Source organism: Phascolarctos cinereus, unplaced genomic scaffold, assembly GCF_003287225.1.
Source record: "Phascolarctos cinereus isolate Bilbo 61053 unplaced genomic scaffold, phaCin_HiC Scaffold_5;HRSCAF=322, whole genome shotgun sequence".
Taxonomy (NCBI): Eukaryota; Metazoa; Chordata; class Mammalia; order Diprotodontia; family Phascolarctidae; genus Phascolarctos; species Phascolarctos cinereus.
Window position 1 is genome coordinate 448,407,662 of NW_027555958.1, and position 23,940 is coordinate 448,431,601.

The following is a 23,940-nucleotide window of genomic DNA, read 5'->3' on the forward strand; positions in this document are numbered from 1 at the left end:
CCTCCCTGGGGAGGCTCCCCTCCTCCAGCCTGCAGCGCCCCGCTGCTCCTGGTCCTGCCCAACTCCTCTTCCACAGGTCAGCTCTTTGGATACTTGCACAGTTTTCACGTCCCTTGAGTCAGCTCTCCTCTAGGCCAAATGCCCCAACTTCTTCCAACCAATCCTCATACGTCACACACTCAGGGCCCTTCACCAACCTGTTTGCCCACCTATGGGAATGCTCCAGCTTGCCAGTGTTCATAAACGATGGTTTCCAGACCTGAATATAATCCTGCGATGACATCTGTTTAGGACAGAGGACAGAGAGACGCCCACTTCCCTGTTCCTGGGAGCTCCACCTGCCTTAATGCAGCTCAAGGCGGCATTGGCTCTTTTGGCTGCCACACCCCCCTGATGATTTGTGTTGAGCTTGAAATCCACTGAAACCCCCAGATCGTCTTCAGAACAATCTCTGTCTATCCATGCCTCTCCTACCTTATACTTACAAGGTTGATTTCAGTACTCAAGTGCATGTCTTTACATTTATCCCCATGACATTTCATCTTATTGGATTCTAAGGCCTGTCAAGGTCATTCTGGATCCTGACCCAGTCATCCGGTGGGTTTGTTAGGTGCCCCTCCCAGCTCTGAGTCACCTGCCAGTCTGAGGAGCAGGCCACCCAGGCCTTCATCCCAGTCATTCATAAAAATAAGGCGGCACAGGTCCCAAAACAGGTCCCTGGAGTGCTCTACTAGAGAACAACTGCTATGTGCACAATGAATCATTAACGACTGTTCTTTGAGCGCAGACACCTGACCAGTTCTGAACCCATCTGACTCAATTACCGAATCACTCTCTCTCCACCTCCTTTACCAGAAGAGTGCGAGACAACCACAGGAGTCACCCCAGTTTCAGGCTCTCCAGGGAAGGGGTGATAAGGAGCTGAGCTAGTCCCCGTGTGCCTGGCCTGAGCCCCAGAGGATGGCGGCCGGGTAGGGCCCCTTTAGCGTGCTCTCCCAAGGAAGGAGGACAGCACAGGCACTCTGATTAAATAAACAGGAGGAAGTATAACAAACAGCTCCCAATGACTAATTCATGAGCTTTCGACACCAAAAGCACCTCGTGCAACACTGATGACTCGGCTGCAGGGAAGATTCCCAGCTGCCCACTGGACGAGTCTTCCTTGGTACCCACCAATGATCCCTCTGCTCACTGGGGAAACAGATGATTCAGAGGCTCTTTAAGGCAAACATCCACACCCTGGTGTCTGGGTAAATACCGTTCAAGAAGAATACTCCAGGAAGCCCCACACTGGCCCTTCTCTGTGGTCTGTCTCCTCACTGGCACATGCCTCCAATCACTCAGGGCCTGCTGGGGTCAACAGTCACTGAGGAGGTGCCTACTATGTTCGAGGCAGCATGTGAGGCCCGAGGGAAGTAGAGGAAAGAAGCTCTGGGTGGTGCCTGATCTGGAAGCTCTGGCTATGAAGTCACTGCAGACTCCAAAGCTTCTCAGTCCACTTCCTTACCATCCCAGGGCCACTGACTTCTTAAGTAGACAAAGGGAAGGCTGGTGTTTTTCCCTTCCTCACCTCCAAGAAGGGGAAACGACCAAAGGATGACCATATTCCCTTTACAAAACCAAATGCCAGCCGAGACGACTTCAGCAATGTCTGCCACTTCTCCAGCATGTCCCCATCCCATACTAAAGGCCACAAAGTTGTAAGAAGGTCAGGGCATAAGGTGTCTCTGGTGGTTATAAAGTACAAGCCAAACCAAGCTTTTCCTCCACCAGGGTCCTCCCTAATGCCTCGCTGGGCAGAGGTGCCCAGAACTCTAACAGGCATGCTGGCAGGGGCAATGGACCAGGCCCTACTGCACTGAAACATCTGGGCCCTGCAGACAAACTCTGGAGCGTGGCTTTGATCAACTACCTCATTAATCTATCTACAGAGGCACAAAAACGCTACAATTGGAAGGGAAGTAAAAACCACCTCCCGCCCCCATGCAATCATGGTCCCCCTAAATTCTGAAAAACACACCCTGCAGCTGGGATTAGGATTCACACTGCTGGACTGAAGCACACCAGAACCACCAGCAGCTGGTCATAATACTCCATTTGGTAAAGTGTCCTGGACGGGGCTAAAAGGGAAAATTAACTCAAACATAAATTCCACTCCATCATAAACTGATTCTATGTAGAGATAAGGAGAATGGGTCAGACGGATACACAGGCTCCGAAGAGAACAGCTACAGGTCCCCTCAGCCCCTTAACTGAGGAAGGTCTCAGAACATGGGCAGCATTATCTTCTTCTCCAAGGAAAGTCCCTCAGAAGTTTAATTAAGGGCTAGATATTCTCAGGACAGACTGGGAGCCTGAGTGATTGTGGACAGCAAAAAAAAAAAAGGGCCTGGGCTAGAGGCAACTTGTGATGGCAGGACCCCATAGGCATGGGATGGGAAGGCAGGAGACATTTACTTCTGATCCCTGGTGCCAAGGACTCTCAGACTTCAGACAAGCTTGGCTTTCACGGTTTCCTTCTACAAGGATGGTGTCAGGGGGAGTTAGCTTGTTTATCAATCAGTCACAACATGAACAACTAGCTTAAATACTGTCTTACAGGTTTAGGGTTGCCAAGAAGACTTTTGTAGACTATCTGGAGATAAGCTAAGCATTATTTTAAGGGAATCTGTTCTGTAAAGTTGCAGGTTGATGTAAAAGGAGAAATGTCCTCAACAAGGGGCTCCCTTGGGGGGCTGGAGGCCCACCTGTGGAGGCTGCAAGTCCCCAATCACTTGAGATTTTTAACTCAAGACAGTCACTAAGGGCATATTCCAGCGAAGTCAAGGCTGAGCTGTCCCTCTGAGCCTCCTAGGATTCTATGAAGCTAAGGCTTTCTAGAGATTGGGGAGTGGCTCTAAAGTCCACTGACAGGCCGCCTTCCTCACTGGAGGCCTGCCTCACTCTTCTCTGCCAGGCAGGCCCTCAATTCCCCTCCTGTGGGAGGGCCAGTTGTGCCCCTCTGATCCTCTTGTGGGGACTGCTGTCCCTCCAGCACCTACAAGGGCCTCAATAAATAAACAAGTAATGAAATGAACTGTTTTCCAATAAAATATGCTCCTTACTTTTGGAAATATCCTGTTAACATTCATAGGTGGTAAAGTTAATTACAACTTGTAAAAGACTACCATGAATAAAAGGACAACCTAGAAAGGGTGGGAAGGTATGTGGATGGGGGTTGACCTAATTAACCAAACTCACTGGCCCCAGCTGTGAAGATGCTGGCAAATGCGTTTCCTTCTTTGGCCCAGGAAACCTATTTGTTTTAAAAAGTTTTCTTGTATGTGTACATGTACGTGTGTACACACACACACACACACACACACACACACACACACACACACACACACACACACACACACACATCATTCATAGCCTAATCTCCATTTCCACCCAATAGAATGTTCTCTTATAATAAACACAGGGAAGTAGAGCAAACACATTGACCAGACTGGCAGCATATGCCTCCTTCTGCGCCGACAGCCGAACACCTAGCAACCACCTACACTAGCACTTTTAGGACCCTTCTTTTCTCACACTGGATCTCTTGAAAAGCTCTGAAAGGTTCTATGGCCTGTGTTTCTCTGGATTCTTCTGTGGGGGCTCAAAGCAACAGAAGGTCATTCAGAGTTATCTCAAAGATCCCTGCCAGGTTGGTAATGAGAATAAGAATGGCCTGACTGCCGCCCTTTATAGGCAGGGAAAGTGAAGGTGCAGTCCAGCTATGTCCACGGCAAGAGCTGAGAGCAAGCTGAGAGATCAATAGTCATCTAATCCAGTTTCCTCAAGTCACAGAGGAGTAAACCAAGGCCCAGAAGAACCCAGGCGAGCCCCGAGCCCGGGCTTCCTTCTGCTGCCTAGCTCTTAGCCCCGAGGCTTCCTCTCTCATCACCCTTCCTCCCAATACACTTAGCTGATCTCTCCTTTGTAGTCGCCGGTCCTCCTGGGATGCACGGAGGGGACCCTGGGGTTTGGGACCAGACAAGCTCCAAAGGATGGTTCTGTTCGTGGCCCAAACGGTTCCTCTAGGTGTCGTGGCAGAGAGGGCACCCACCCAGAGTGACAGAGGGGGGACTCTTGCTCTAAGACCCCAGCTGGCACGCATGGTCTCAATCAAAGTGGGCGGCCCAGCTTAGCCCGGCTGTTGCCCCCTCCCGCGGGGAGGGGCCCCCACTCACGGATTCTGAACTGATCCTTGAGGCCGTCCAGGTCCTCCTTGAGGGCCACCTGCATCCACACCAGGCCCACGCACGCCACCACGCACGCCGCCAGGATCACGAACGCGCACAGGGGGTAGCAGACCTTGCAGCAGCGAAAATAGTCTCCCCTGCAAACAAACCCGCAGACCGGGTCGTGAGCGCCCGAGCCTGGGGGCAGCTGAGCCCCCGACCCAGAGTGTGGGGGAGGAAAGGCGACCTCAAGAGCTAAGGGGCCATTTGAGGAAGGACCAGAGACGTCTTTACCAAGAGGGAGGGGGTCCGAGACCTGGGTTCAAATCGTGCCTCACTACAAGACCCGGGGTGATGGGTTTCCTCGGTCCCACCGCGGCGCCTGGTTTGGCAGCTCCTAGTTCCCCACCGCTGTGCCTCTGCACCGCCTGTCCCTCATGCCTGGGATGCCTCCCCCCACCCGCCTGGGGGCCCCTCGCTTTGCCGGGCTGAGGTGGGGGGGGGGTCTGCCGTGGGGCCCGGCCCCACCCCCTCCCGCACCCCCGCTGCGCCGCGCCCCCTCCCACCTGGCGAAGCGCGCGCGGGCGCCTCCCCCTCCGCCGCCGCCGCGCTCGTCCTCCTCCTCGTCGTCTTCGTCGTCGTCGTCGTCCTCGTCCTCCGAGCTGGACGCTGAGCCCGAGGCGGGCGGCTCGGTGCGCAGCAGCCGGTGGCCCGCGGCGCCCCTCCAGGCCCGGCGGCTGCGGCGGCTGCGGCCGCGCCCGTCGCCGGGGCCCAGGCCGATGAGCGCGTTCAGCTCCTTGCGCTTCTTCATCTTCTTGGGCGGCGTGAGGGGGCCGCCCGGGACCGAGCAGCAGCCGCCGGGCTCCAGCGCGGCCCGGCCGGGGGGACGCGGGGGGACGGCGCGGGCGGGCGGGGGCTTCGCGGGCTGCTCAGCCGCTCCGCTCCCTCGGCGCCTGCGGCTTCGGCTCCGGCTCCGGCTCCGACTCCGGCTCCGGCTTCGGCTCCGACTCCGACTCGGCCTCGGGCGGCCGCGGGCTCCGCTCCCGTCCCATGGCCATGGCCCGGCCCGGTCCCCACGCCCCTCCCCCAGGGCCGCGGCCGCCGGACCCTCCTGCCAGCAACGCGCGCTCCTATTGGCCGCCCTCCGTGACGTCACGAGGGCGTGAGCGGGGCCTCCTTAAAGGGCCCGCGGGTCCTACTCCCGAGCGGAGCGCCCCCTCGGAGCTGGCTGCTGCGGCGAAGGGACAAGGGAACAAGCGTTTGTAGCGCCTGCTACGTGGCAGGCATCATGCTAAGCACTTGGGGAGCCTAACACCGTAATTCTAGAGCTGGAAGAGGCCGCTGACCACACCCCTCTCCCGTGGTACAGATGGGGAAACTGAGGCCCACTTGCCCAAAGTCGGGAATCCACAGGGTAGAGCTGGAAGCGACCTTGGAGTCCAGTCCATAGGACAGCTGGGGAAACTGAGACCGGATTGGTAAAGGCACTCCCCCAAAGACACACAGCTAGAAAGTGGCGACACAGATGGGACTCCCAATCCAATACTTTTTTCCCCGTACCAATCTGCCAAGCTTCCAGTCCCGAACTCAGCACAGCGACTTGGCAGTGTGACCTTAGCCAAGTTTGGGCTGCCTCAGTTTCCACTTCACAGAGAGAGGCAGGTGCTCTAAATGAGTCAGCGGGTCTGTTGGCCGGCATTTTATGAAGCTCTTGTGTGCACTGTGCCAGGCACTGGAGTGGGTCCCCAGCATACAGAGGAAGGCAAGAACATTCCCTGCCACCTAGCGAGGAGACCCCCGGATGGATACATAAGCTTATACAGAGCAGATGGAAAGTCCTGTGAAAGATGAGGTGCTTGTGAGGAAGGATGCTTTTGTCCTTTTTACCAGTAGCCCTCAGAGCCTGGCACGGGCCTGGCACAGAGAAAACCTTGTTTGATTCATCCTGTAGGGGAAAACAGCCAGCCCAGAGTCAGGAAGTGAAAGCCCGAGGTCAAACAGAGCTGGAAGAGAACCGGACTGTCCTAACTCCAAGCCTGGAACAGCGATGCCCTTCTGAATCCCTGGGATTGCTTCATTTCAGTGCTTTCTTGATAATTCCTTTTCCAGAACTGACCCGATTCATCTGAGGTCAGGGAGCGAGCTGAGTAGGCAAAAATAATGCAGCATGTGCTGGGGAAGAAAACCAGTTATTATCATGTCTATGGTTGTTTCCCTGGTGACACAGAACAGGACAGAAATGCTCCTTGGTTCAGGCAGCCCAGGACCCAAGCAAGCGCTCTGCCCTCTTCTGCCTGCTGTGAAGCCTGGAGTCCTGGCAGTGACAGAGCCTAGGGGTGACTGTTCTCTAAGAACCAGCCCTGCGCAGGGATGAGAGAAGTGGCAGGGGATCAGTGGTTTGACTGGGTGGCTCCCCAAGGTGGCCACCTACCTTACAGATGGGCTGTGATCTGCCATAGTGAGGGGAGGGTACGCACCATCTCAGTCATGTGTCCTCCGAGTTTTGTTGTTACTGTTTTTGTGGTCATAATTATGTCTCAGGGAAGCAGGAAATGCTAAGTATGAAAATAAAACCAGGTGTGTTTTGGGGGAGTTCAGAGGGGTCTGAGGCAAAGAGTCAGGCTCAGCTCCCCACTTTCCCTTCTGTCCCCATCCCTGACCAGCATGACTGCTGTGACCTCACCTTCAGTGGAGCTGGGGAACGGTGCCGAGGTGAGGGCTTCTCACCTACACCCATAGAATGAACCTGATGCTCACCCTGGGATGGCCCTCGGGCACCACGTCAGTAAGTTTTAGGACCTGGTCAGGAAAATGGCTTAGCCCGGAGGATGCCAGTCAGGTGAAGGTCATGCAGTCAGTCTCTGGGACAAGGGCTTGTGGTGTCTCAGGGACACAAGCCAGCCCCAGCCCGAGGCATCACCCATTCCAAAGACTGATCCATCAGCCAGGGCAGGCAGAAGCTGCCCCTGTATCACAGGGAGGAGGGCAGTGGGAACCAGCCTTTACTGCATTGTACATGTGCACGCTGCCTCCTCTGTTAGAAAACAAGCTTCTTGAGGGCAGTGACCAATTCCTCCTAGCCTTTGTATGGCCAAGCTCAACGCAGTGCCCAGGCAGTAAGTAGATATTAATAAATGCTTGTAGCTTGTTTAATTGTTAGATAGCATCCTATCCAGTGGCTCCATTTTACTGAAGTGTAAACTGAAGCCCAGGGATTTGCTCCGGGTCTTATGTGTTAAGTAGCCCAGCTGGGAATCAAACCAAAGCTTCTCTGGTCACAAAGCTGGGTCACCAGCCTGACCTACTGCCTGCAGGTGGTGAGGCCTGCAGACCCACGGGTGGACTCAGGCCCTGAGCTCCAGGCAGCCATCGCCAGCCTGGCCCCTGGCCGCAGCCTCCCTGGGCCTCACATCCCTCTTTCTCCAACACTGACCGGCTGCTTACTCCACCCACCAGGAGGAACGTGGCCTTCCCGCTGGGCACAGGTCCAGGCGGCGTCACCAGCCTGACCCGGCCAGCACCCCAGCTGCCAGCAGGTCAGTGGGGAAAACATCTCTGCCATTCTGGGTACTGCCCACTGTATTCCTGTTCTTGTTTCTCTGCATTCTCTTTTTACTGCCCAGTCATAAACTCTTTATAGAGGCGTGGTCCCACAGCATTTTGAGGGAGTATTTGACCCTAGAGACCCAATCTATAATCTTTGCTGAAGTAAGCAGTGGACCTGGAATGGAGTGAGCAAGACCTGAGTTCAGATCCAGCCTCAGATACTGAAAAGCTGTGTAATCCTGCACTTAACCTCCTGCACTTAACCTCTGGTTGTCTCAGTTTCTTCATCTGTAGAATGGGGATAACAGCACCTACCTCCCAGGATTAAATGAGATAATGTTTATAAAATGCTTTGCAAACTTTAAAGTGCTACATAAATGATTATTGTTGTTCAGTCCATGTCTGACTCTCTGTGACCCCATCTGGGGTTTCCTCGGCCAAGATACTGGAGTGATTTTCCATTTCCTTCTCCAGCTCATTTTACAGATGAGGAAACTGAGGCAAACAGGGTGAAGCGACTTGCCCAGGGTCACACAGCTGGTAAGGGTCTGAGGCCAGATTTGAATTCAGGAAGGTGAGTCTTTCTGACTTCAGGCCTGGTGCTCTGTCCACTGCGCCAGCTAGCTGCCCCTAGATAAATGACAGCTAGCTACTATTTCATATGGCATAATATTCCATTACTGTCATGTTTTATAATTTTCATGCCCATTCCCCAATTAATAGGCACCTGTATTTTTCCGTTCTTAACAGCCAGAGGACCTGCCACCTCACCCCACAGGTGCTTCGCAGCCCTGGGGAGCTCATAGTAGCTGGCCCCTTTCCAAGCTGCAGGTGGTTGGGCTCTTGGAATTTCCCAGAAGTCCTAGAATTCTAGGATTCCTAGAATTTCTCTCCTCACCATCCGCTTCAGCTTCCAGGTAAACAGCTGTGCCAGATGTGAGGGAGGCCCTACGGTCCTCAAGGAGGCAAAAGCTAAATGTGTCTGTAGGGAGGGGTAGGAGTGGGGGCAGGGAACCAAAATAATGTTGAGAACAATGGTCCTATGCTCCTAGAGGAAGCAGTGGCCTCATTCCCACCATTATGTGAGGACGGGCTATTGAAGGAATCCGGTCGTTACTGTCCCCAGCTGGACCCCAGGATTCTGTTTGAGACTCGGCAGCTGGCTGTCTCACTTTGAGAAAGAACAGGAGAGCAAGGAAACTGGAGACCAGGTCATAGGGGCATCCAGTGAAGATGAAGATGGGGTCCTGAGAGTGGCCTTCAAGTATCTGAAGGGTCGAACCTTAGAAGGGGAGTCAGCCTTGTTCAGTTTGGCTCCAGAGGGTAGAGCCAGGAGCAGTGAAGGGAAGTTGTTAAGAGGTAGATTGATTTATTTATTTGGTGAGGCAGTTGGGGTTAAGTGACTTGCCCAGGGTCACACAGCTAGTGAGTGTTATATGTCTGAGGCTGGTTTTGAACTCAGGTCCTCCTGACTCCAGGGCCAGTGCTCTATCCGCTGTGCTACCTAGCTGCCCCAAGAGGTAGATTTAGCCCTGATATCTGGAAAAACCTAGTAGTAATGAGCCCTACCCCAAAGTGGAATGGGTTACCTTGGCAGGTAGTGGGTCCCCCTCTCTGGAAGTCTCCTTGAAAAGGCTAGGATCCCCCCCCGCCCCAACACACACATTGGGCACGTTGTAGAGGGCATTTCTTTTCCAGTAATGAGGTGCTATATTCATCATTATTTCAGGTTCTATTACTGCTCTCTTTATGGGATTCAGTTTACCTCTCTGTAAAGTGGAAGTGATAGGTCTCTACAGACTTCCTGGTTTTAGTTCCCTAACAGTTGCCTCAAACTCCCTGTACTCTCACTCCTCTGTAATGACAATGCTGCCTCTTCCCATGCTACCAATCTCACTCTCACATCAAACTTAGGCAGTCGTCCTTCTGGACCACTTGGTCATTCAGGCCACAAGCATTTCTCGAGTGCTTCCTTTGGGCTAACACCATTTGCATCATTGGGAATACAAAGAAAGGCAGGAGTTAGTACCTGTTCTTAAGGGGGTCACATTGCAGTGGGAGAGACAGCACATGAACAAACAAGATATGTTCAGTGGAAATGGGTGGTAGTTTCATGGAGAAGAGACTACTAAGAGGAGAAATCGGGAAATGCCTTCAGCAGAAGGTGGGATTTGAGCTGAGTCTTGAAGGAAGCCAGGAAAACCAGTAGGTGCCAGGCAAGGGAGGAAGACATTGCAGGCATGGGAGACAGCTGGAACAAAGACTTGGACTTGTGAGATGGAACAGCAAGAAAGCTGGTGTCTCGGGGTCATAGAGAAAGTGGAGGACAGGCTAGAGTGAGAAGATTGGAAGGGTAGCAAAGGACCAGGTGGAGGGCTTTAAATGTCATACAGAGGACTTAATGAGGAGGAGGGCAGACCCTGGCTGTAGGAAAACTGCCTTGGCAGCTAGGTGCACTGGGCAGAAGCTTGAGGCAGGGTGACCAGCCAGCAGGTTATGGTAGTAGTCCAGGTGGGAGGTGATGAGGGTCTGTGCTGAGTGGTGGCAGTGTCAGAAGAGAAAAGAATGTATATGAGAAATGGTGTGGAGGCAAAGAATTAGAAACCGAAGGGATCCCTGTCGATTGGGGAATGGCTGAACAAGTTGTGCTATATGGTTGTAGTAGAATGCTGTTGTGCTATAAGAAATGACAAGCAGGGTGTTTTCAGAAAAACCTGGAAAGACGTATATGAACTGATGCTGAGTGAAGTGAGCAGAACCAGGAGAACATTGTACACAGTAACAGCCACGTTGTATGATAATCTACTAAGAATAACGTAGCTATTCTCAGCAGTACAATGATCCAAGACAATTCCAAAAGACTCGTGATGGAAAATGCTAACCACATCCAGAAAAAGAACTATGTAGTCTGAATGAAGATTGAAGCATGCTATTTTCACTTTTTTTGTTTCTATTTTTTGTGGTTTTCCTTTTGTTCTGATTCTTCTTTCACAACATGACTAATATGGAAATATGTTTAACGTGATTGTACATATATAACCTATATCAGATTGTTTGCTGTCTTGGGAGGGGGGAGGGGGGAGGGGGAAAGGAAGGGAGGGAGGAAGAAAAATTTGGAACTCAAAAGTTTACAAAAATGAACGTTGAAAACTATCTTTGCATGTAATTGGAAAAAATAAAATACTATTAAAGAGAAAAAAAAAAGATGAGCAGAATGCCTTTAGAAAAACCTGGAAAGACTTAGATGAACTGATGCAAAGTTCAGTGAACAGAACTGGGAGAACAGTGTACGCAGTAGCAGCAGTGAAATAGGGTGATCAATTGTGCATGATTTAGCTGTTCTCAGTGATGCAAAGATCCAAGACAATTCCAAAGGACTCATGATGAAAAGTGCTGTCCACTGCCAGAGAAAAGGCTGATCGAATCTGAATGCACATCGAATCACGCTATTTTCACTTTATTTTTGGGGTAGTTTTTTCCTTTTCTGTTTCTTATACAAAATGACTAATATGAAAATGTTTTATATGATTGCACACATATAACGTATCAAATTGCTTACTATCTTAGGGAGGAGAAAGGGAGAAAATCTGGAACTCAAAATTTTATGAAAAAATGTTAAAAATTGTCTTTACATGTAATTGGACAAAATAAAATACTATTTAAAAAACAGGCATGGAGAAAAGTGTGGGGGAGGAAGAAATGGCATGGGGGTAGAAAGGACATAAGTTGGCAACAGATTGGATATTGGGGTGGTTGCAAGAGGATAGAGAATTGCGTCTAAGGTACGGGCCACTCAAATCCTCAAGCTTTCTCTAGATGCAACACTGTGTAGTCAAATCTCCATCTTTTGGGTGTGGAGTTGGCTTGACTCTTTGAACCCCTCTGATCCCCATGGAAAATCAAGAGGGCTAGAGAGTCATTCCTCTTGCAGCGTGGAGTGGTAGAAGTGGAAAAAGAAGACCTGAGCTTTAATCTAGTCTCTTTTCATCTTAGAGCCACACTTTCTTCATCTGTAAAGTGGGGGTAGTAATAATTCCCCTGAATATTTCGTAGAATTGGTGTAAAGAGTGTGCCTTGTGCCCCTTGAGAGGCCATAGAAAGGCAAGTTGTGCAGGTAATTATCTCTAAGCTCCTGGCCAGGCTGAACTGGGGGCAGGGCAGTTACTTTTTCAGCCTCAGGGACCCTTAAAGGCCATCTTTAAGGGGAAGTTTGTGCAGGCATTGACCACACAGGTGGACCTCAAATTGCTGATCCAGTATGGAGTTATGACTAGTTATTATTTCTGTATTTGTATTAACCCTCAGAGTTCAGCAGAGCTCATCACCATTTATAGCCCTCTGCTGCCCCCTGCTGCCCATTGGATAAACAGGGAGGTTTTCAACAGCAGCTGTCCAGGCTAGATCAGAGAATCAGGGTAACGGGAGAATTACAGCTGGAAAACATGGTAATGATCATCCATCATAAGGCAGAGAAGGAAATGGAGGCTCACTGAGGGCAAGCCAAGCCCCACAGTAAGGAAACAGCTGTGCTTGCATCACTAAGAAGATACCCTGCTGTGCTTGCTGTCCCTGGTCAGGGACCTGAGCTTCAGACACTTGGAGGATTCTGCCCTAAGGCCTAGAGCCCCAGGTAGGGCACTATAGGGAAGGATGACAAAAAATTGGAACAGGCCTGCCCTGGGGAGCCGCTATTTGGAATAGATGTCCTGGAGAACCTTTGGTCTGAGGGGACATGCAGGCCGGTCCCTAGGGAGCCGCTATTCGGAATAGATGTCCTGGAGAACCTTTGGTCTGAGGGGGAACACAGGGATGCCTGCCCTCAGAGAGCCTCTGATTGCCCCCAGACTCTATGGGGCTTCCAGGCACCAGGAGAGAAGGAAGGCTAAAATGTATACCTGGGAGCCCCTGACTTGAGGTGAGCTCAGGGGCTACTGGGATCCAACCTCCAAATCTCAATCCCTTTAGCCCTACCCATTGTGAATCATTGCCCGAAAGGGAAAGAGAAAGATCTCAGTTCTGGAGGGAGAAAGAGTAGGAGAGGCAGACCTAGCCATAGAAGCAACTCTCTCTGAACTTACAGACGTGACTGCATCCTTCCCTGCTCATCTCTGCCTAGCCACAACCCTGAAGCTTACCTAGGGTGAGGCAGTCAGGGCTTTTCTCCAGGGTGGTCAATTTAGATGGTGTTGAGAGGACTTGAGATCATAGGAGCATAGATCCTGAGCCGTGATGAAAAAGACACCAGCTCCCCATTTCACAGATGGCTCAGGCTCACACAGCTAATAAGTGCTGGAGGTAGGATTTGAATCCAGATCTTCCTAACTCCAAATTCAGTGTCTTATTCATTATGCAGGCCTTCGGTGGGGAGGAATGACAGAGCTTAGCAACTAGTGAGCAAAAACAAGTAGTTAAAAAAGGCAAGGAGTGGGGTGAGGTCCTCCTGCGACCTCCCTCTCAAGCTTGGTTTGTGGAGCTTGCCCTTGGGGTGATGGTTCTGTCATACCCCATCCCCAAAGGCCACTTCCTTCAGGAAGCCTTCTTTGATTCTCTCCCCTGCCAGTCATATGCCTTATTGCCTCCCTTGCTTTAGAGTTATTAAAGCATTCCTCATCTACATTGCTCCTAGAACCTGGTATTCCAGTCGTCTGTACTGAGCTCTAGGTCCATCTGGCTTGAAGGGTCCAGGTTTTGGGGCTGGGTCAGGCTATGGGAGCTGGTGTGTAACAGCAGGCAGGAAGAAAGACGCAAACTGGGACTCAGTATAGACTGAAGGGGTGTAGAGCACGAAGCTTAGGTCAAAAAGTAGGCCAGAGGGAAACAGCCAGGCACAGAAGCCTCATAGATGTTGTGAAGGTTCAGCGTCTTAACCTTTGGCCTGCCTGACTCTGGGCTAGCCTCCTAGGGCATGCTTTCTTCAGACAACTTAGACTTTGACGTGCTCTTCTGATCTTTCATTACTTTCTAAGCTTCTCTGATCTTACAGATCTCTAACCTCAGGCTCAGGCACTCCTGAGATGATGAAAATTGGTTGAAGGAGTTGGGGATTTGTAACCTGGGGAAGAGAAGACTCAGGGAACACAGGGAGGGATTTTGTTCAAGTATTTGAAATATCGTCATGTGAAGGAGAGATCAGCCTTGCTCTGCTTGGACATGGAGGGCTGAATCAGGAGCAATGACAATCTTAAGTCCTACTTCTATCTATCAGTCATTCAACAGTATTTAATTTTTTCATTTCACAGATTAAAAAAAAATTATTCTCAACATTCATTTAAAATTCTTTTAGAGTTCCGAATTCTCTCCCTCCCTCCAGCCCCTCTTCCACCTATTGAGAAGGCAAGAATTATGATTATCAATTATATGTGTGAGGTCATGCAAAACACACTTCCATATTAGCCATCAACAGGTCTTTATTAAGCACCTGTCATGTGTGAGACACAATGCTAAATGCTGGGATACAAAGACAGGCCCCAAATGGTCCCTCCTATCAAGGGGCTGTCATCTACTGGGAGAGAGATGACAGGCCAATGGCTCTATGCAAACAAGTATAGATGGGGTGAACTGGAGAGAGCTCCTCATCCTGTCCTCTGGGACCAAGCAGAGCATCAGCCTTGCAGTTAGAAGACCTCATTCAGTTCAGCCCCAATTCTGTTGTGTACTACCTGTATGTCCTTAGTTTAGCTGATTTTCTCTGGGCCTCAGTTTCCCACTATGTAAAATGAGGTGCTTTAGATTTGGTGTCTCAGGACTTGGGGGCCTCCCTCTCATGGTAGGTCGATCTTCAGCCAAAGCCTGGGAAGGGGACACTTGTCCAGTGGTTTGTGGAGAGGGACCTTGCTCAGGGACAGGCTGATCTATGTATTCTGAGACTGGGGTTCTCTGAAGATGGATGGAAAGGGTGGAAGAAAGGGACAGAGGAGAGGAGAGAAGGAGCCGGGGTGGCACCTCCCAGTTATAGGTGATCACTACACAAGAGTGCCCCCAGCTGCAGGAGGTAGTGCTCAGCCACCCACGTGGGCCTGTGAGGCAGTCATCGAGAAGAAGCTTAATGGAGGAGGTGTAGTCTCTGGGCAGAGATGAGACAAGGACCTGCCCTGGGGAGCTCTGATCGGAAAGGGAGAGACTCAAGGAAGGGCCTTCAGAGCTTCCCACTCTTTAGTGGTAATCTAATCTTGAGCAGACCTAGGCCTGCCAGCCATCTCCACACCCCTTATTCAGAACTACCATTCTTGGGAAGGAGATGTGAATTATTCATTCCACGACTCCCTTCAGCAGCCCAGGGACTTCTCAGTGCAAAACACTCCTCCTCCACCACCACTTTCACATTGTCTCTCTCAGTTAGAATGTAAGCCCCATTGAGGGCAGGGGCTGTCTTTGCATTTGTACTTCTGTCCCCAGAACTCAGTGCAGTGCCTGTCGCATGGAAAGAGTTTAATAAATACTCCCGCCCCCGCCCCCACATTAGTAAATTTTTAACAACCCTCTCAAAAGGGGAGATAGATTCTGCCTCCTACCATGGGTTCAGAGAAATGGTCTGCGTCTACATGAGCTTCCAGGATTTGGGGTTTTGGCCATCTCTTTGAGCTAAGATAATTATCTCATAGTTTTAGGATGGACTTGGAGGCCCATGGAAAAGAGAAAAGACACCAAGAGGGGGAAGGTGGTTTCCTTTCTAGCCCCAGCTGAAGAGCAGACAGAAAATAAAAAGCAATTTTGTAACTGTAGCATCAGTACCAAGGATAGTGGAGTCTCCCCTCCCAGGTCTACAGGGAGAACTGGCCACCAAGGGGCCCAGGGCCTTTGGTCATGGCTGCTCACCCCTGTAACTGGCACTGGTAAAAGCAGATGCTTTTCAGGGATTAGGAAGGACCTGCCTGTTGTCATTCCCATCCCTTACTTTACTTTGACTGCATGACTGGTTCCCACTTCCCAACTTACTCATTTACTAGATTCCAAGGAGTCTTTTTTTGACTGATTTTGGTTTTCCTTTTCATAGACATCGGACGGGGTGTCTCAGACCTGAGCAGTTTCTTGGGTCCTTTTGTTCTGAAGGTGCAGTGGGACTTCTCTGGTAGTTTTAGTCACATGGAAAGACTCTGATTGGGAAGTTTTTTCTTCCCTTTTGGCCCATTTTTAGAGTATCTGTAACTTAGAGTGATTTATCCGGCATTTTCACTAATTATAAGCTTTCCAAAAGAGTAATGTAAAAGGGGATTCAGGACCATTCACTCTTAGGGAGACACAACCTTGTCCTGGAGAGTGCCTGGTGGAAGGGGGAATCATAGCCTTGGCCTCCAGAAGCTCCTGGCTTACTAATGGCCAATTTAGCATTCTTTCTGGTCTCCCGTAGAACAGTCTTTGGAGGACGGGTGAGCACTTCTGGTCTCTGGTCTTGACTGGGAGATCTCAGGACTCCCTCCCTTCCTCCTCCTCATACCTAGAATGTTTGTTTGTGAACAGGTCTGGCAGCTCCAAGATAGGTTGGGAAGGAGGGAAATGCAGAGTCTGGCAGAGGACTTTAGACCTGAGGGGAACCATGTGTTTTCTGTGACAAGTAGGGCAGAGAGTTGAAGCACATTCTGTGTTTATGAACAACTCTGAATTTTATACTTTGTTTTTTTTGTTCCTGTGACTTTGGATTAGGACATTTAGATGTCCCCGGTGGGCTATCTAGTGCTTTGCACTGTGCCCGGTACAGAGTAGGTGCTTAATAAATGTTTATTAACTGACTAACTAGGATATTGGACATTATGGGATTATGGGATATTGGACAAGTTCATTCTCTGGCATCAGTTTTGCCCACATAGGATTTTTTTTCCCTCGAGAGCAGGAATTTCACTTTTTGTGTTTTTTGTTTGTATCCCCAGTGCCTAGAACAGTGTGCCTGGCACACTTTGATGTGCTTTTCTGATAATGAATACTGTAATTGATTGATTGGTCACAAGCTCAGTAGGAGTCAACAGTGTGCCAAGGGCCTTCCCCTGTTCTAAACTCTCTCCCACTTCTGACATTCTAGGTTCCATAATCTTAGGTCCCTCACAGCTCTGACATGTTCCTAGACTCAACTCTTTACTGAGATGCTTTCAAGGCCCAATATTCATGTTCTTTGTTCTCAGGCTCCTTTCAGATGGGACATTCTCTCTTCTAAGGCTCTTCTGGCTCTGAAATTCCTTATTCCAAGATCCCTCCTAGCTCATGTTCTCTGTTCTAAAGGCCCTCCCAGCTCTCATGTTCTAGGTAAAATCCCACCTTCTACAAGAAGCCTTTCCTGATGCTGGTTCCTGCTAGTGCCTTCCCTCGGACATTGCCTCCAATTTGTCCTGTGTATGTTTGTCTCTAGTCGTTTTCTGGCTGTCTCTTCCATCAGACCATGAGCTCTTTGAGAGCAGAGACTCTCTTTTTAACATTGTTTATTTTATTTGCAAAGCAATTGGGGTTAAATGACTTGCCCAGGGTCACACAGCTAGTAAGTGTCAAATGTCTGGTCTGAGGCCGGATTTGAACTCAGCTCCTCCTGATTCCAGGGCCAGTGCTCTATCCACTGCACCACCTAGCTGCCCCCAGAGACTCTCTTTTGCCTTTCTTTCTGTCCCCAGAGCTTAGTATAACACTTGGTACACAGTACATTCTTTTTTTTTTTTAATTTAAATTTGAATTTAAAATTTTTTTAATTTTTAATTTTATTTTAAACATTTATTTATTTATTTTAATATAAATTTATTTATTTTTAGTTTTCAATATTCACTTCCACAAGTTTTTGAGTTCCAAATTTCTCACCCCTCCCCCCACCCCAAGATGGCATGCATTCTGAATACCCCTTCCCCTGGTCTGCCTTCTCTTCTATCTCTCCCCCTCCCTTCTCTTATCCCCTTCCCCTTCTTTTCCTGTAGGCAGGATAGACTTCTGTACCCCATTTCCTGTATTTCTTATTTCCCAGTTGCATGTGAAAACATTTTTTTAAAACATGTGTTTTTAAAACTTTGAGTTCCAAATTTTCTCCCTTCCTCCCTCCCCACCCACCCTCATTGAAAAGGCAAGCAACTCAATATAGGTTGTACATGTGCAGTTATGCAAAACACTTCCTTAGTAGACATGTTGTGAAAAACTAACTCTATTTCCCTTAATCCTATCCTGCCCTCCCATTTATTCTATTCTTTCTTTTGACCCTGTCCCTCCTCAGAAGTATTTGCTTCTGATTACCCTTTCCCAATCTGCCCTCCTCTCTATCACCCCCTGCTCTCTTGTCCCCTTCTCCCCCTATTTTCCTGTAGGGTAAGACAGATTTCCATACCCAATTGAATGTGTATGTTATTCTCTCCTTAAGCCAAATCCTATGAGAATAAGATTCCCTCATTCCCTCTCACCTTCCCCTGTTTCCCCTCCACTGTGAGAGACTTTTCTTTTCTTTTTTTTGTGAGATAATTTACCCCATTCTACCTCTCCCTTTCTTCTCTGAGTATCATCCTCTCTCATCCCTTAATTTTATTCTCCAGATATGACCCCTTAATCTTCAACTCACCCTGTGCCCTCTATCTATATATATATACATACATACAATTTTTTTCCTTCAACTACCCTAATACTGACAAAGTTCTCATGAGTTACAAATATCATCTTTCCATGCAGGAATGTAAACAGTTCAATCTTAATAAGTCTCTTATGATTTCTCTTTCCTGTTTACCTCTTCATGTTCCACTGGAGTCCTGTATTTGAAAGTCAAATTTTCTGTTTAGCTCTGGTCTTTTCATCAGGAATGCTTGAAAGTCCTCTATTTCACTGAATGACCATTTTTTCCCCTGAAGGATTATACTCAGTTTTGCTGGGTAGGTGATTCTTGGTTGTAATCCTATCTCCTTTGCCCTCCGGAATATTATATTCCATGCCCTGCGGTCCTTTAATGTAGAAGCTGCTAAATCTTGTGTTATCCTGATTGTGTTTCCACAGTACTTGAATTGTTTCCTTCTGGCAGCTTGTAATATTTTCTCCTTGACCTGGGAACTCTGGAATTTGGCTATAATATTCCTAGGAGTTTTCCTTTGGGGATCTCTTTCAGGAGGAGATCTGTGGATTCTTTCAATTTCTATTTTGCCCTCTGGTTCTACTATATCAGGGCAGTTTTCCTTGATAATTTCTTGAAAGATGATGTCTAGGCTCTTTTTTTGATCATGGCTTTCAGATAGTCCAATAATTTTTAAATTCTCTCTCCTGGATCTATTTTCCAGGTCAGTTGTTTTTCCAATGAGATATTTCACATTGTTTTCTAATTTTTCATTCTTTTGGATTTGTTTTACAGTGTCTTGATTTCTCATAAAGTCACTGTCTTCCAATTGCTCTATTCTAATTTTTAAGGAAGTATTTTCTTCAGTAATCTTTTGGACTTCCTTTTCCATTTGGCCAATTTTTCTTTTTAGGGCATTTTTCTCCTCATTGGCTTTTTGGACCTCTTTTGCCATTTGGGTTAGGCTATTTTTAAGGTGTTATTTTCTTCAGTATTTTTTTGGGTCTCCTTTAGCAAGCTGTTGACTTGTTTTTCATTATTTTCTTGCATCACTCTCATTTTCTTCCCAGTTTTTCCTCTACTTCCCTTACTTGCTTCTCAAAATCCCTTTTGAGCTCTTCCAAGGCCTGGGACTGATTCATATTTTTCTTGGAGGCTTTGGATGTAGGAGCTTTGATTTTGTTGTTCTTCTGGTTGTATATTTTGATCTTCTTTTTCACCAAAGTAAGATAATATAGTCTGACTCTTTTTGCTCTGCTTGCTCATGATCCCAGCCAATTACTTGAGTTTTAAACTCTTTGTTAAGGTAAGAGTCTGCTTCCAATGTGGAGAGTGTACTGTCCCAAGCTTCAGGGGTTTGTACAGCTGTTTTCAGAGATACTTGTAGGGACCTGTAAATTTTCAGTTCTTCCAAGGTGGTATGATAAGGGGCGAGGTGTTTACTCCTTTCCTGGCCTGTGACCACAAGTATTCCTTTCTGTCCCGTAACTGTGAGGAGGGGTTCCTCTCCACAGCCACTACAAGCTCCACCATGCCAGCGCTCCTCCTTACCCCAGCACTGCCGCCCAGAACTGTGACCCAGATCCACACACGGGCAAAGCAAGAGATTCCTGCCTCAGCGCTGGCAAAGAGATCCCTGCAGTCCCTCTCTGATCAGCCACTGGATTCCCCCTCAGTCTGTGGGACGGAAGCTCAGGAAGCAGCTGCCCCCCCCCCGCCCGCCAGGCTCTTGGGGAATGGAGCTGAGACCCCCCTTCCTCTCTGACCACTGACAGAAACAGACTTTTCCCGCTGACCTTCTAAGTTGTCTTTGGCATCCATGGATTGAGGAGTCTGGAATCCTCCACAGCTGCCCGCGATTCAGTCCTCTGGGGCCTGCTCCAGGTTTGCGGTGTCCTGCACGCCCACGCTGCGCTGGGCTCCCAGCCCTGCTTGATACACCTTTCTGATGAATCATCCAGGTTGTCTTGGGCTGGAAATTTGTTCCACTCTGTCTTTTTGTGGATTCTGCTGCTTCAGAATTTGTGTAGAGCCATTTTTTTATGAGTATTTGGAGGGGTTTGGGGGAGAGCTCAAGCAAGTCACTGCTTTCACTCCGTCATCTTGGCTCCGCCCCCCCTACACAGTACATTCTTAAAAAATACTTATTGACTGACTGGCCATTCTCAGGTAACATTCTGTGACTCGGATTCTGAGCTTGGGAACATTTAATGACTGTCTGATGTTGGGCAGCAAAGAATCGAGATGGGATTGGCTCCTCTTCTCCTCCTCCATCAGGACAAACTGACCAATGTGAAGACAAGCTTTTCTTTTTGAGATTCAGCCTGCCTGTTAAGGTGTTTATCCTGGGCTAGGTCACATGCTTTTGATATCTATTGGGTTGGGGGGGGGGTCACTCATGAATGGGGAGCTACCCCTCTGAATGTGTGTTTTTGGCTTTTGTGTGTCTCAGGGCTAATTTAGTTGGCTCCTTTAATAGTGATTGGCAAAATGAGGACCTTGTGGTTTCTCAAACCCTCCACACCAGCTGGTACTGGCTCGGCATTATCCAGTAGGCAGCCGCAGAGGTCACAGAGCTGAGATGTCACAGATTTCCCCTGTTTCTCTAGAGTTGTTCATGGTTGGATTGCTTGGGCTGGGAGGTGGGGAGGGGGTCGAGAGGATAACAAGGCTCGGCAGGATAGTGACCTTCCTGTCACAGTTTCCTTTTGGCTGAAGTCAGAGGAATATTCAACTCCACAGATTTTAGAGGAGAAATGACCCTGCCATGCTGTCAAATGGACCTTTCCGATTATTGCTTTGTTTGAACAGAGATGAAGACTCCAGACTAGCCTGGGCTTTCCAAAGGGAGACTGTTGGGTTGAGGGCGTCTTGTCTTATCCCACTTGTTTCCTAGGACTGGGCTATATGCGAGCAATTTGAATTCTTTACAGGTCCCAGTTCATTCAATCAGCATTTTCTGATGCCCCATTCTGAGTCTGGGAGTGTACTTTGCATGCAGAATCGATTGCTTTTAATGCTTTCAGGAAGTGTTTTCATTGGCCTTACTCAGTCTTTCTGAAGCGTGTTTTTTGGTGCTTTGTGGGGTGGGAAGAAATGAACAACAGTGTGACTGGAACCTGTACCACACAGACTGCTGAACAAAGGTGGGAGAAATCAGACAACCTTTTTGACTGGGTCCATTACAGATTTATGTTGTGCAGCCTCAACTGGGCCCTCACTGATGCCCGGCAATTTTATTACACCTCTCTTTATTAACTCACTCTCCTGCTGTCCATGGTGGCTCTTCCAAATCTTCTCATCCCTCCTCAAACCTCCCATGACTCCTCTTCCCCCCACTGTCTAAGCTGAGAACTTTGCCTCTTATTTTACAGAAAACAGGCCATTTTTCATGAGCTCCCTCTCCTCTCCTCTTCCTCATCTCCCATCACTTAGATGCCTTTAGCTACTCTTTCCTTCACTCTTGTCTCACATGATGAAGTGGCCTCACTTCTTAACCATGTCAATCCCTCAACTTGTTGAAGCAATCCCATTCTATTCTACCTCCTCCAGCAGATAGCCCCTTCTGTCATTCCTACTCTTTCACTTATTTTCTTTTTCTTTCTTTCTCTTTCTTTCTTCCTTTCTTTCTTTCTTTCTTTCTTTCTTTCTTTCTTTCTTTCTTTCTCTCTCTCTCTCTCTCTCTCTCTCTCTCTCTCTCTCTCTCTTCCTTCCTTCCTTCCTTTCTTTCTTTCTTTCTTTCTTTCTTTCTTTCTTTCTTTCTTTCTTTCTTTCTTTCTTTCTTTCTTTCTTTCTTTCTTTCTTTTTTTTTGGAGAGGCAATTGGGGTTAAGTGACTTGCCCAGGGTCACACAGCTAGTAAGTGTCAAGTGTCTGAGGCCGGATTTGAACTCAGGTCCTCCTGATTCTAGGGCTGGTACTCTATCCACTGTGCCACCTAGCTGCCCCCTCTTTCACTTATTTTCAATCTTCCTCTCTCTACTGGTTCATTTCCTACTATCTATAAACATGTCCATGCCTCCCCCACCCTAAAAAATCCCTCCCTTGATCCTTCCATCCCTGTCATTCTATATCCCTTCTACCTTTTGTGCTCCTTGAAAAGGCATCTACAACTGGGGCCTCCTCTTTCTGTCCTCTCACTCTTTTCTTAACCCCTTACTGTCTGTCTTCCAACCTTATTCTGCTGAAGCTGCCCTCTCCAAAGTTTCTAGTGATCTTGGTTTCCAGATCCAATGGCCTTTTCTCCATCCTCATTCTCCTTGGCCTCTCTGCAGCCTCTGACACTGTTGATCATTCTCTCCTCCTTGGTCATCTCTTCTCTCTAGGTTTTCAGGTTCGAATTCTTTCCTGGCTCTCCTCCTACCTCTCTGACTGCTCCTTCTCAGTTTCCCTTCCTGGATCCTCCTACCAATCACGCCCTCTAACTTTAGGTGGCCTCCCACAGCTCTTTCCTGCCTCCTCTTCTCTTCTCTTTCTATACTATTTCACTTGGTTATCTTATCAGTTCCCAAGGATTTCATATGCTTGTGATTCCCAAGTCTACCTATCCTACCCTAATCTCTCTGTTGACCTCCAATCTCACATCTCCACTTGCCCTTCAGACATCTTGAACTGGATGGCCAGTAGAGATCTTAAACCAATATGTCCAAAACAACTCATTATCTTTCTCTCTAAACCCTCCCTCCTCCTACCTCCCCTATTACTATACAGACAACACCATCCTCCCAGTTTTTCAGGCTCCAACCTAGCAGTCATTCTCAGCTCCACACTATCTCTCACCCCCCGCCCCTATATGCCAAGGCCTGTCCATTTCACCTGTGCAACATCCCTTGAATCCATCCCGTTCTCTCCCCTGACCCTGCCACCCTCTTGTACAGGCCCCCATAATCTCAAGCCTGGATTGTTGCAGTAGCCTGTTGGCGTGTCTGCCTTCCTCAAGTGTCTCCCCACTCCCATCCACCCTCCATTTAACCCCTAAAGTGATTTTCTCAAAACCCAGGTCCTGTCATGTCACCCTCCTCAATAAACTCCTATTGCGTCCAGGATCAAATACAAAATTATCCATTTGACCTTCAAAGCCCTTCTTCTTCCTTCTTTGTTCTTCTTTTCCTTCCTTCTCTTTCTCTCCTTCACTTTTTTCCTTTACCTTTCCCTCTCTCCCTCTTCTTTCTTTCTTCCACTCTCTCTCCCCTGCCTCTGCCCTTCCCTCTCCTGAAAGCAGAGCAGTTTATAAGGGTATAATTATTGTTTTGCCTTAGCACAATTTCATCCTTCAAATGATGGAGGATCTAACAAAGGGAAGTTCCATTCCACCTCTGATTTTTACTAACAGGGCTGCTGGAGTGTGGATGATGAGTGGATTCCTTGGAGGAAATCTACTGCTCTATTCCAGGGCTTGGGAGAGAGAAGGAAAGGAAGTCCAGCCAAGGGTGAGCAGGTGCCCTAGATTGGGGGAGGCAGATTTCAAAGGGTTAAGAGAAAAATCATAGCTGTATGACCCCAGGCAAGTTATTTAACCTCTTTGAACTGCATGTTCCTTAATTGTAAAATGAGGGATTAGACTCAGTAGCCTTTAAGATACCTTCCAGAGGGAGGCAGAGCCAAGATGGTGGAGTAAAGGCAGGGACTTGCCTGAGTTCTCCCCTAAACCCCTGCAGATACATTTAAAATGACTCTAAACAAATTCTAGAGC

General features: G+C 48.6%; 1 protein-coding gene across 8 annotated transcripts in view; it reads right to left on the reverse strand.

The window, feature by feature from the left end:
• EFCAB14 (EF-hand calcium binding domain 14) overlaps positions 1 to 5,279 on the reverse strand; it is a 37,726-nt gene extending 32,447 nt beyond the window's left edge. For 3 of the 8 annotated variants that reach the window (XM_020987663.2, XM_020987665.2, XM_020987660.2), the window contains exons 1-2: positions 4,775 to 5,279; positions 4,218 to 4,366 (exon numbers count right to left, since the gene is read on the reverse strand). In XM_020987663.2, the coding sequence (XP_020843322.1) occupies positions 4,218 to 4,366; positions 4,775 to 5,019 (394 nt within the window). In that variant the 5' untranslated portion in view covers positions 5,020 to 5,279. The remainder of the gene's footprint in view (positions 1 to 4,217; positions 4,367 to 4,774) is intronic. The other 5 variants (XM_078156618.1, XM_020987664.2, XM_020987667.2 and 2 more) reach the window with 2 other exon arrangements.
• Positions 5,280 to 23,940: the final 18,661 nt, after the last annotated feature.